At 31.5% G+C, this 14,116-nt stretch overlaps 1 protein-coding gene and 1 long non-coding RNA gene across 3 annotated transcripts in view; both read left to right on the top strand.

Annotated features, from left to right (window-relative positions):
- Positions 1-14,116, top strand: part of LOC136076778 (uncharacterized) — a 159,456-nt gene that overhangs the window by 36,867 nt on the left and 108,473 nt on the right. For both annotated transcript variants that reach the window (XM_065790229.1, XM_065790228.1), the window contains 2 exons: positions 1,813-2,070; positions 5,892-6,149. In XM_065790229.1, coding sequence (XP_065646301.1) covers positions 1,953-2,070; positions 5,892-6,149 — 376 coding nt within the window. In that variant the 5' untranslated portion in view covers positions 1,813-1,952. The remainder of the gene's footprint in view (positions 1-1,812; positions 2,071-5,891; positions 6,150-14,116) is intronic.
- Positions 13,112-14,116, top strand: part of LOC136076776 (uncharacterized) — a 2,306-nt gene continuing 1,301 nt past the window's right edge. Inside the window, exons 1-2 of the long non-coding RNA XR_010636573.1 lie at positions 13,112-13,289; positions 13,422-14,116. The exon at positions 13,422-14,116 is cut by the window's right edge and continues 1,301 nt beyond it. This is a non-coding gene — a long non-coding RNA (uncharacterized LOC136076776). The remainder of the gene's footprint in view (positions 13,290-13,421) is intronic.

Raw genomic sequence — 14,116 nt, 5'->3', positions numbered from 1 at the left:
GTCTCTTGAGCTTTGGAAACAGCCAGAAGTCACACGATGCTAAGTCGGGCGAATACGGTGGTTGTGCAGCAACATGGGTAGAGTTTTTGGCAAAAAACTCACGAAGAACCAGTGCTGTGTGCGAATGCGCATTATCGTGGTGCAAAATCCAAGAGTTATTGGCCCATAATTCCGGTCTCTTTTTGCGAATAGCTTCACGCAAACGTCGCATAACGCTTAAATAATATTCCTTGTTGACAGTTTGGCCGGTTGGAAGGAATTCGTAGTGCACGACACCACAATAATCAAAGAAAACAGTCAACATGACCTTGATTTTTGAGCGACTTTGACGTGGTTGCTTCGGTCTCGGCTCGCCTTTTTCACGGTATTCACTCGATTGGTCGGTTGTTTCAGGGTCGTATGCGCAGACCCAAGTCTCATCGCCAGTAATAATTTGTTTGTAGACGTCTTGATAGTCAGAAAGCATTGCTTCACACGTTTTAATGCGACGCTCTTTTTCAAAGAAATTGAGAAATTTCGGCACCAAACATGATTTGAGTCTTCTGAGGCCCAAATGATCCTTCAAAATCGCTTGCACCGACCCAAATGATATTCCGACCATGTCAACAAGGTCTCGAATGGTTAACCGACAATTTGCAAGCACCAATTCTTTGATTTTGTTGATGTAGCGATCATCAATCGAAGTCGATGGTTGTCCGGAGCGTTCCAAGTCATCAACACGTTCTCGGCCATTTTTTTGAGACATAGTCTCTTCACCGAAGGCCTTTTGCAACATTCGATACGTTTCAGCAGCAGAAATATCATTCCGCAAACAAAATTTAATAGCACTTCTTTGCTCAACAAAATTAGACATCGTTAAAATCGTCGAATGCACTTTTGGTGCTTCAGAAACAAGCGTAAACAAAAAAAAAATAATTATGAGTTTGACATGTAATTTGGCGCAAATGTTAATGACATTCCTACCAACTTAAAAATAAAAAAGATTGGACGATTCGAATAAGGCAGGAAGTTTAAATTAAAAATTCATCTTACTTTTTGATCACAGAAGTATAACAAAAAAGGGAATTTAACAAGATTTTTTTAATTATAATTTTTTTATCTCTGCTTTTTTTAAAACAATAATTGTTTTTGAAATTTTTACATAATTTTGCTTCATTTGAGCCCCAACATGATATACTTTTGGAAAACTTTTTTTTTATAATATTAGGAACCTGTTTGATGTATAAGGGCCTTGTGGCACCCGTAAAAATATTTTTTATTCAAAAATTTTTTAAATCCAGTATTATTTTATTATATAAAACACATTTAGGGGATGCCAGCTGACATTTTCAAAATAAGTTGTTTTTAGCACCACCCTAATATATATATATATATATATATATATATATATATATATATATATATATATATATATATATATATATATACATATATATATATATATACATATATATATATATATATATATATATATGTATATATATATATATATATATATATATATATGTATATATATATATATATGTATATATAAATATATACATATATATACATATATATATATATATATATATGTATATATAAATATATACATATATATACATATATATATATATATATACATATATATATATATATATATATATATATATATATATATATATATATATATATATATATATATGTATATGTATATATATATATATATAGATTTGTATATATGTATATATGTATATATTTATATATGTATATATAAAACAGAATCTATTTTTCATAGAAACTATTTAAGTATGTAGCTAAATCTTTTTATAGAAAGTTTTGAGGAATTTAACAGAATATTAGTTGAGCAAGTATCACCTGACTGGAAAAGGTTTGCTCGTAATGCATGTGAAACAGATATATATAGTATAATAGATCAGATTGATCAAGATAATGAGAGTTACAAATCAAAAATGGAAGCTTTTCTTCAAAAGCTGTATAAAATTAATCCAACTTGCTACAAAGATGTAATTGTTAATTCCCTATATGCTTTAAATAGAATTGATGTGGTTTTGGGTGTTGTAATAGATGGTAAGTTATTGCTATTCATTTTGATAAATTTTTTACGAAAATGATTTTTAAACAACATTTAAACATTTTATATTTGTATTTAAAAAAAACAAGGTTTTATAGCTCTAAAATTATGATTACTGTTAAAAGTTCCTATATACATTTTCAGAAGATGTATATTTTCAAAAGTTTCAATTTACATTAAAAAAAAACATTACTCATTATAGATTGTTGTTCAACGCATGTAAAAGCTATGTTGTTTTCAATGTTTTTATTACTGATCAACAACCTAAATGTTTTTAAAACAAAATTGTTTGCTATATATAGCATATAAAAATACAACTTGTGACTCTTGTCAATAATTAGTGATCGTTACGCAAAATGTTATAATAATAAAAATATGCGACGTGTGACTTTAGTCAATAGTTAGTAAAGCTAATTATTGACAAATTATTGGTGCACATTAAAATCACAACATCTCCCCCAGTTCAACAAGAGCTCGTACATAATTGTGATTATGTATGAGTTCTTGTTGAACTGGGGGAGATGTTCTTCTCCCATAGCCAGTGAACCGAACAGTCTGTACTTTGTCTCACAATCTGTTGGATAGTTTTGATCAGCGTGGTCCATACTATTGTCAACTTTGCCATTGTCCAGGGAATTTATTTTAGAACTTGGGTCTTCGATTACGACGTGTTTTAAGTTTGTTTTAGGAGGTTTAATCAGTGTCAGATTGTAATCGTCATCAGTTGTTATATCTTCTTCTTTCTTTTTGTCTACACGACGATGCTGGAGATAAGAAAAATGTCATGGCAACATATGTCTGTTGACTTCAACTTCAGCTGTTAAACCATTATGCAGTGCCACTATACTTTCTTTTAACCATCGTTGTGTACACGGCGTCATATGCTTGGGGTTCACCCACACTCTGTCGCCAACTTTCCATCCTTGAAACTTAGTCAGGGACTAAGTTTGTATCGATTCCAGGAATTTGGACGCGTTTGTATTGTTGGCAAAAGATTTCAAAAGGTGTGCCATGTTTTGAGGGAGCATTGTTGATTAAGAATACAGACATGGGTATACCACATTTTGCTCTCGCTTTTGTTCTTTTTACCATCCAATGAACTCTTTCAACAATTCTATTTCCTGATTAATTCCATATACCTTTTGCTGGATTGCATTTGATGACTTTATCCACATCTTCCTGCATCATTTCATTAACGTACTTATTCGTAATAGGTTCATCCAACCTACTTTGTTTGCGCATCTCTTTATAAAGCTACATGCAAGTCTCAACCATCCAGCAGCTGGTAGATTTGCAACCAGATTACCACATAATGAGAATATCTCCCTCTTGGAGAGTACATTTTTAATAATGGGAATCTCATGTCCTCTCTTCCAAAACATTTCCTTTGTAGATGGATTTACTGTTACTTCTGATCTTAATGCATGAACTGGGTTTTTGCCAAAATATTCAGGTGTTTTTGCGTAAAGACCCCATTTCTTCATATGTGCCACTGGCTTTCTTCCATTTCCATTGGTTGCTGAGGTGTCATCAATGTATCCTCTTGTTGATTTTGCAAGTGAAGAATTTTGTTGGAGAACATATTGTAGTATTGTGCTCAGGTTTAAACCAAAGCCCAAGCATGTAGGCGCATATTGTTGATCTTTGTAAATGACAGACCAATGTTGTTTATGAACATAAATTTGTAGGTATGCTCTTTTTAGATCCACCACTGAGTTGTTGCTATTTTTACTCATGAGTTTCCAATCTCTCACTGCAGCGTTGATGACATCGGCATCCCTTTTAGAGGCTTTTACATAGATGTTAAGTTCATGGTAATCAAGCACCGGTCTTATCTTCTTTTTATTATTTGAATGACACACATTAATAGTAGTAATCCTTTTCCCATAATTTTGTTGTCGTATTTGTTTACCACGAAGAAAGAAGTCATCTGCCGAATAAATCGTTTTGACTGTTCATCTTCATATTGCGGAGAAAATAGACACATCCTGTTAGCTTGTTGTAATAGACAAGCCTGGTTAGCTTGCGATTTATTCTTATTTGTTTATTACTTCATCCACACATAACACTTTAACGCATGGTGTTATGTGTGGAAGCTATTGCTAAAATGCACCAATGCTTGGTGTATTTTAGCAATAACTTTTTCACATCAAATGATTCTACCCATTGTTGCAACATCCACTACACAAATCACTTTATAGTCGGATGGCAGTAATTTCTTGGTGATGATTGATTGCCAGTATCCACAAGCACTGTAACTTTTCTTTGGTAGTAGATCGTATTGTTTTTCAACGCATGGTGTATTTTAGCAATAACTAGCAAAGCTAATTATTGACAAATTATTGGCGCACATTAAAATCACAACATAGATTAAAGAAACTATACATTATTTAGATTTATTTCTATAGTTTCTTTATAGTTTCATAAAAAATATAATGTCTAAATGGTTAAAAACAAATTTGATGGAATGATGCATACTATTCATATAACTAAAATATCTATTCATTTTAGTTATTTTATAAAGCAAGATTGAATTCTAAAAACTACTTAATATTTCTTTGTCAAATCTACCCATAAAAAGGTTTGCATTTGGTGGTGCCATTCTTTTACCCATAGGTGTACCTGACATCTGATGATAATGTTGACCAGCAAAGTTAAAATTACTATGGATTAAAATTGTTTCCAAAATTATATTTATAAAAGTTATCGAAGGGCAATTCCTGAGTTTATTGCTTAAAGGAGTGTTTTTCATATAATATTTCACAACATTAATACCTTTTCTGTGTGAAATATTTGTATAAAGGGTCATGTCAGCCGTAACCAAGAAAAATCCATTGGTGTGATACTATGAGATTGGTTTATTTTAAGAAAATGTGTTGTGTCTTTATAATATGCTGGGGTGTTTCAGCTAAAGGTTGCAAAAACTTTGTAATAATTTAGAGAGTTTATCTGTCTAATTTATTACAAAATTAGACAGACTAACTGTTGGTCAATCACAAACAGAAATTATAGGGTGGAGTGGAATACTGATTTTGTGAACTTTAAAAAGTCATAAAATTAAGGAGATCATAACGTTATTAAGCAGTTTTTTCATCAATGATGTGGTGGGCCACAATTTTGTAGGGTCATACTGTAAAGGTTTAAATATATTCTCATCTACTTAAAGTTCAAATATTTTTTGTTCTTAATAAATACAACAAATTGTTTAATAAATTAAAAATAAAAAACAGTATAAATCCACTTTGTTAGATAAGCTTAAAATGAAGTTATTTGTGCCATAATTGATTTGAACAAGGTTTAATGTGGTGAAAAAGGTTTCTTTTCAGTTTTCCTTTATCTGGCTTCAATCTGAAGATCCTTCTTCACAAGATGACAAAGCTTGTCAACTTGCGAAATTCTATTCAAATGACATTAGGGAAAATGATCTTGTTGAGGAAATTTGTCACTTTGACCGGTTGAAAGCATCTTCCTTGTTTAATAGAGGCAACTCTCTCAGTCTTTTAAATCAAATATATTCCAAAGGCTTACAGCTTTTATGAAGAACTTCAAGGTAAAACTAATGAATAAAAGAACAATAAAAATAAACAATAGAAATCACCCATATCATGATCAAAATAAAATATGAAAGAAAATCCTATTAGAAAGATAAAGGTAAAACTAAGCTAAGTTTTTTCTATTCTCATGACAATTCATTTGACTGTCTCATTATTTTTAAAATTCAATTTAAGTTAAAATCTTTGTTTAGTAAATATTTAAATATAATATGTAAAGTATATAAAACATATTGTTGTTATATTTATGTTAAAAATTCTTTTAGAAAATTTTGAAAAAATTTCTCATATTTTGGTAAAATGGCTATCAAATGATTGGAAGGCATTTGCTCGTTGGTTTAACATAAATGACATAAGTACTATAGTTGAAACTATTGACCAAGACAACAACTGTGATTCGATGAAAATGGAGTCATTTCTTGAAATAATCTTTCAAAGATTTCCGTTAGACTACAAAGATGAAATTGCTAGATCTCTAGATTTATCAGGGCGATTAGATATTTTGTATGGTGCTGTTTTAGATGGTAATTAACTTTTTTTTTTTGCTCAAATGAAAATAAAATTTTGCACAAATAAGAAACAAAATTATTTTATCCATGTGTTGTTGTAGTAAAGGAGGGATTTTCGGCTATGTATTATAATTTTAAGTTGGTATTTATTATAATTCTCAGTTGTTTTGCAAAGGAAACGGCTTTATTAAATATTTCTGTAGTTATAGATGGATAAAATTCATTTATGTCGAATTGGATGAAGGAACAACTGTTTTTGTCTTCTATGCTGTTGAACCAATTAATAACGTCGGTGGTATTTTTCCATTGGTTTACTTTTAGGCTATTTCTTAAGTATGTGTTAGTAATGTCTAAGATTTTTTTGCTTATTCCGATTTCGTTTTTTGCCGGGTTAATGAGACAGCAGGCAGGTTTTGATTTAAAGGTTTTGCTTTCTTTATGGTCTTTTAAGGTGATAAATGCTGGAGATTTTGCTAGGTATTCTATTCGGTTACTTAAATTTAGTTTTAAAGTTATTTGGTTGTTTCTTCCTCCGATTCGACATAAATGAATTTTATCCATCTATAACTAAAGAAATATTTAATAAAGCCGTTTCCTTTGCAAAACAACACACCACAATAACAGACAACCAACTTAGAATTATAATACGTAGCCGAAAATCCCTCATCTACTACAACAATAACACATGGATAAAAAAATTGAATCATGAAAGTTTTGATGTAACAATCAGCAGCTACGATGGCACTGAAATTTGCAAACTTGTAGGGATCTACATACTCAACGTATTATCTAATATAATTATAAAAATCGACATAGGGCTTTACTGTGATGATGGCTTGTTGATATTATGTAATTCTAACAGCCAAGAAATGGAGCGAATGCCAAAAACATAATTAAAAAGTTTAAAGATGTTGGATTTCAAATAGACATAAAAACAAATCTTAAATCAGTTAACTTCCTTGATGTCACTTTAGCCCAAAACACCCATAAGCCTTTCAAAAAACCCAACGCTAATCTTCAAAATATCCACATATCTTCTAATCACCCACCACAAATTATTAAACATTTACCTACTCCAATATCACAAAATTCCTCCAGTGAAGTTATATTTAATTAATCTAAAAACGATTATGAACAAGCACTAAAAAATACCGGATACAAAAACTACTCCCTTAAATATCAGATCAAACAAAAAACACCCTAAAAAAATTGTAAACACAATATCATATGGTTCAACCCCCCCATTTAATAAAAACGTCTCCACAAATGTTGCAAAAAATAACTTCCCTAAGATACACAAACTTCACAAAATCTTAAACAGAAACACTGTAAAGGTAAGCTACAGTTTCACTGAAAATAGAGAAAAAATTATAAAAAACCAAAACAAAAAAATTTTCATCCCAAGAATTGAAAATAATGACCAAAAATGCAATCGTCAAAACAAAGCAGTATGCACCCTGAATGGTAAGTGCAAATCCACAAATATTATATATAAAGGCAGCAAAAAACCAACCCAACAAAGTTTATATCGGATAAATGAAGGTGAGTGGAAAACCAGATATAACAACCACAAATCATCATTCAGTAATATTAAATACAAAAAGTCTACTGCCCTATCAAACTACGTCTTGGATTTAAAAAACATTTTTAACAAAACTCCTATGCTAACATGGTCTATTCTCAAGTCTGTACCCCCTACTTAAATATTTCCAAAAGATGCCCACTATGTCTGTATGAGATATTAACTATTATATCATATCCAAAACCTTAAGAACTGCTAAATAATAGAACCGAAATTATATCAAAGTGCTGCCACCAAAATAAATTTTTATTAAAAAATTGCAAAGCTCGCTACAAACCTGACTAAAAGCTAAAAATAACTACATTAATCTACTCCATATATCTCTAGGCTAACTAATAAATTACTCACATAAATAGCTTTTGTAATATATTTCATAATATATATGTATTTTTTATCAATTTTAATTCTTTTTTTTTTAATATACAAATAATACACATTATCACATAAAAAAAATATGGTAGTAAAGATGTTATGGGATGGTAGTTAGACGAATCAGATCGCTCTCCAGAATTTTTGAAGGTAGGGATAACAGACACCGCTTTCCAGCAGGCTGTAAAACAAGACTCTGATAAGCACTTGTTGAATAGTTTTGAGAGTATAGACGACAGCTCCAGAGAACACTTCTGCAAGACTACAACAGGTATGTTGTCCGGGCTACAAGCTGTAGAAGAGTCTAGGCAGGAAATCGCTTTAGATACAAAAACTAGAGTGATACGAATGTCAAGCAATGGATCAACCTGTTCGTTGGCAATATCAGGTAGAACGCAACTAGTGGAATCAAGTGATGATATTGATGAATAGTTTTTAGCAAACAATTCAGCTTTGTCTTTAGGTGAGGTGACAAAGTCTGAACCAAACAAGAGAGGTGGAATTAAAGATTTTCCCTTATTATTATTATTACTATTAATGATTCTCCAGAAGTCATGAGAGCCTAAATTTTAAGATGAGATCAAGATTTCATGACCTGAGAATAGCAGGCTTTGGCGTTAGACAAAACCTTTTTACAATGGTTTCTAGCAGTAATAACCAGTCTTCTGTTTTCTGGAGAATTGTTTTGCTGATAGATATGGAAGTAACGGTTTTGATTGGCAATCGCAGCAGCACAGTGTGAGGAAAACCATGGAGGAGAGTGAGGCTTGACCTGGAATCATCGAGAGGGAACAAAAGATTCCATGCCAGCCTGAATTCACGAAGTTATGTACGAAACACATTTGTTAACAGGAAGATGAAAGCTTTCTACCCAAGGGCCATCACAGAGAAAATCACTGAAAGAATTTCAGTCAACTTTAAGAAAGTTGTAAGAGATAAGATAATAGGGGGATTCAAGTGATTGAGAAAAATGAGATATTAATTTTAGAGAGATTAAACTGTGATCAAAAGCACTTAAGGGTGAATGTGGAGAAACTGAGCACTGACTAGGATCAGAACTAAGACATAAGTCAAGTAGAGAAGGTAAATGATTCTTGTTGTCTGGAAAGCCAGTGGGAAAGTTGACTATTTAAGTTAGGGATTGAGAAAAGCAAAAATTGCGGGCTTTAATGCCTGCAGAATCACTGGCACTAGAGCCAAGCCATTCAGTGTGGTGAGCATTAAAGTCACCGACAACAACAATATTTGCTGATAGATAAAGAAAGAGGGCTTTGTCAATATAATCAGAAATAACATCAAAAATAGTGCAGACTTAAGATGAAGGAGAGCGATATAGAACAAAGAGAAAGGCAATAGAGTGAAGTGCTGCCAAACGAAAGCGCATGAAAGAATAGTAGTCTATGGATTCAAACCTAGTTTTACAACTAGTATGTGATTTCTTTCGAATGTAAATGCCCAGGCCAAGCATGTGACTGTTGGAGTCTTTACGAATTAAAGGAAGATAACCATCAACACTAAGATTGCAAGATGAGACAGCTGAACTCAAATTAGTCTCACAAATAGCAAGTAGGTCTGGTGAACTTTGCAAGAGATAAGTCTCAACAGAAGAAAAGTTACTTTGAAGACCACGAATATTAGTGAATGATTAGTTTAGAGAATTTGGTGATGATGATGGTTTTTTGTGTTTTATAGTTTTTGGTACTTTATTCATTTCTAAATTAGATTGAAGAACTTGACTCAAAGCATAGATAGTACTCAGAACACTGTTTAATAGCCCAAGCAATTGCCTCATTACTACTAATAAACCCTAAGCCGTAACAAAGGGCTCCAAATGTGGCCTCCGCAATGCACACCAAAAGTACAAACAGGGACACCATCCATGCGCAACATGGCACTGTTAATTCTTTGATTTTTTTCAGCTGTTGATGGAATCAGCCTCTCTGAGAGCTGCCACAGAGTTCGGGAAACCTGACTACCAGCCGGCCTCAGAACCATAAAATTGAGTTTTAGAGCTGTACCCTCATTAGGAGATAATAGAATGAGTTGCCTAGTCATAAAAACAGAGACACAAGCAATACCCATGTATTGAGTCAAGAAGATCCAGCGTTCAACATCCTTAACTGGAAACAATGTATTAAAAATACATCTGCGCCAACCTAATAGATGAAGAAGGGGTGTGAGGCTGGTCAACAGATAGAATCTGTTTATCCCTTAAGTCTTTGCTTAGGAGGCCTTCTACAAAACAGTAGCTGGATGCATTTAACACCTGCCCAAGATGAGTATTTTTAATTAGACACCATCTCTAGCCTATACTCAATCAAGAGCCCCAAGGCAGGGGGTGTTTTAAGTCGGAGTTGGAATCTCCTAGCCTTTGCCTAAAATGGTGTATCCTACAAGGCAACAGGACATGAAGTAGATTGTACTGGGTTACTTTATTAAAAAAAGAAAAAAACGGGAAGTGTGGTCAATCGAAAAAGATATGGATGTTGTTGAAATACATTATAACGACTAGCAAACAAAAAAGATTATTGACAGTTCAGGAATTTAACTATACTTTGAATTGTTCTTGAGGAGCTCCGGTATCTGTTACAATGATGAAGAGGTGATTGATTGAAGCTGGGCTTGGCAGCAAAATAACTGCAAGGAAATCTTTCCTTTGGGCCTTATTTTAAAAAAAAGACTGGAGTGGGCTAAATTACACAAAAAATGGATCATCAATGGCAAAACATCAATAGAAATGTGTTCTTTGGACCATCAAGTTGAAGTTTCAAATCTTTGGTTTCAAAAGGAGATTGTTTATCCAAAAAATTGTCAGTCACTAGATCTCCCCAATCACCAGATTGAGTTTTTTTGGGATGAACTTGAGAGAAATGTAAAAAAACTAATGCCTTATGGTGCAAAGGATATGTGGAAAAACCCAATAGTGAGTGGAATAAAATTGACTTTGATAAATTTTGTAAAGAATTTGTAAAGTGGTTATTGCTGCTAAGGGTGGTCATGTAAATGAGAGTAAAATATAAAAAAAATTAATTGGAGTTTTGATTTTTGATTATGTAAACTTAATCAAGAGCTTAAATTTCTAGTCATTTTTACTTTCTGTTTCTTTCCCAATAAAAACTAAAACTTTGATAACTTTGAGAAACATGACCTTTCAAATAGTTGTGGGTGGTACAGGGCTTGTGATGAAGCGAGCGCGATTGCGCTCTGATTGTAAAATGCGCCCGAAAATGGTATTTTCAAACGTTCTAGGCGCGATAAACAATGCTTGTTCAGTTTATAACAAGCGTATAAAATAACACTCGACCAATAGTTCGGGATTATTTTTTTATTTTCATAAAATATTTAAAAAAGATTTTTTATTAAAGATATTCTGTTATCAAAGCACTGATATAAAATATAAAAAGCACTACATCGTTATCTTTTGCACTAATGTAATGAATGAGCAGTTTGAAGTCGTTAGTAGTCACTAATTTCAATAATGGAATGTGCATGTGGAAACACAATGTGAATACAAAAATACACAAATAAAATAAGAATAGAAAATTAGAAAACCATTATAAGAAAATTAAAACTGCAGAGTATTTTTAATCTTGTGAAAATATCAAGTAAGATTTATTTGATTTATTGTTTGTAATATTCCACACATTGTTTATGATATAAATAAATATTAATAATAGAGTAATTTTTAAAATTAGTTTTTGTTCATAGTATAGGTTTTTATTAACTATTATTTATTTTAACTCAAATTTAAAACGATTCTGTTGTTTAGAATGTTCGCAATCAAGGACATTTGAAAAGGAAACAAAGTAATGATGTCAACATTTATTAAATGGAAAGTTGAAGAGGTAATAGGCTTTAGAACTGAAATTACCAACAGAACTACATACGTTATTAAAATTTACTGCAAAGTTTGTGCAAGAAATAGAGAAGCGGTATTACAAGGTTATAAAGGTTTGATACGACAATGTGCTTTACGGTTTATCAATGGGACAAACTTTGTGTCAATCCACACAATTCAAAGACATTTTGAAACATCTTCTCACGTTACTGCAATTCTAATTATGCAGTTCAAAATTAAAATATTAGAATCACCAGATTTTAATATCTTAATTTTGAACTGTGCTTAAGCGTCATTTGTTGCATTCTTGATCAGGAAGTCGTGTGATCGTACACCATTAATATATTTTGTTTTGATGATTTGGCCATCAAGCATTTACACATTTGCAAATGCTTGATGATGTTTATGTTAAATTTTGATATTTAGTTATTTCCAAAAATGCGCTGAAAAAATTAAACTAAACTAAGAGAAAGTTAAAAAAAATAATAGTCTAAAAATAATTTGTCAACAAAAGAAAAAAATTAAACCTAAAAACTTGAGAAACTTTTTTTTAATCAACAGCGTTCTTTTTTTTTCAAAATTATTTTTTTAATGACGCAGGTGAAACTAGCATTTATAACTAACGACGCTTACGTTGCATTTATTAAAGTTCGTTAACTCTTTTTTATTATTCATTTAACGAAAAGTCAACAATTTCACGTTTTTTTTTTAATAAGTAACCAGTTTATAAGAAACTAGTACTAGGAGCCTCAAAATCTTAAGAAACTTTTAGTACTAAGTAACTTTTCAATAAGAAACTTATTTATAAGTTTCATGAATATTTCCTCATTTTTTACCTAAATATATCATCAACATTTCTCGAAGTTAACATTATCTACAATGGAGAACAACAATTTGAATGAGAATTTAATTTGCACGCACAATTCAATTTGATTACAAATAAAAATTAAAACTTGAAATTAAAGAAACTTTTAAGAAACTCTTAGTAGATTTAGAAAAAAGTATCCTTAAAATAAGAAACTTTTTAGTACTAACCGTTTGATTGGTTTCTTATAACAAAAACGTGTACTTAACATTAGTTAAAAAAGCTTGAATGTTTTTTCCTTTAAAAAAGCTAAATGAAATCGATGTTTATAAAATATATTATAGAAAAAGTTTTAAACTATGATTCAATTAAGATTGGTTCTGCATAAAGTAAAAGTTTGAGGAAACAGTGTACTTTTGTAATTGTGATATTCTTTTGTTGCTTAGATACAAGCGTCAGTATCGTCTTCGTTAAAAGTTTTAACGGATGACGCATACATAAGACTTGTAAACTGTGCCTATGAAATGGCCCTTCTGCCAACACAAAAACTTTGCTGTTATTGTAAGTATCGATATGTTGACTATTTTAAATATATTAGATAAAGTATTGAATAGTTGGTTCAAATAAAAATAGTTGGTTCGTATGTTTCCAACTTTTTAAATTTTTCTAATCTATTGTAAATTTAACTTTAAGCTCGAAAAACAATGAAAGAAAAAGAGTTGGTTTTGGCAAGAATTGAAAGATGTGGTACTCCTTTTTATATGGTTCTGGACTAGTTGATATTGATAGGTTTGGCGGAGAAGCAGACACCATTGTCAAGGGAATCAATAACATTTTTGAAACCGGGGAATTTAAACTAGACTCCAATGATTACAAAAATAAATTAGTCAGTATAACATCCAATGGTGCAGGTGTAAACTTTGGAAAATATTGCGGTGTCATTGCGCAAATAAAGGCAGATAGGAAATGGCTACTTCCAGTACATTGTGTCAACCACACAGTCGAACTGGCAATTAAAGAGGTTTTTTCCAAGATATCTAAATTAAAAAAACGCTACAATACAAATCTGCTTCAAAACTCGAGGAAAATAAAACAAGAAGTAATAAATGCATCTGCAGCTTTAGGTAAAGTTTACTGCAAAGTTTGCGGTAAAACGTTGTGGCTTAAAACCTTAATTTATATTTTAGTTTATCATTTTATTTTCGAAGAACTTGTAATGTGTTTTTCATAATAAAAACACATTACAAGATTACCTTTCTTACATTATCTGGGATTTTTCTAAGAAAATGTAAACTATTCAATTTTTAAATATTAAACTAGATTAGATATTTTAGGTACTACGCGTTACACTCTACCGAAACTAACAGGAACGAGGTTTGTTGGCCATC

Source organism: Hydra vulgaris, chromosome 02, assembly GCF_038396675.1.
Source record: "Hydra vulgaris chromosome 02, alternate assembly HydraT2T_AEP".
Taxonomy (NCBI): Eukaryota; Metazoa; Cnidaria; class Hydrozoa; order Anthoathecata; family Hydridae; genus Hydra; species Hydra vulgaris.
The sequence above is the reverse complement of the archived record's forward strand: the minus strand, read 5'-3'. Positions and strand labels throughout refer to the sequence as shown.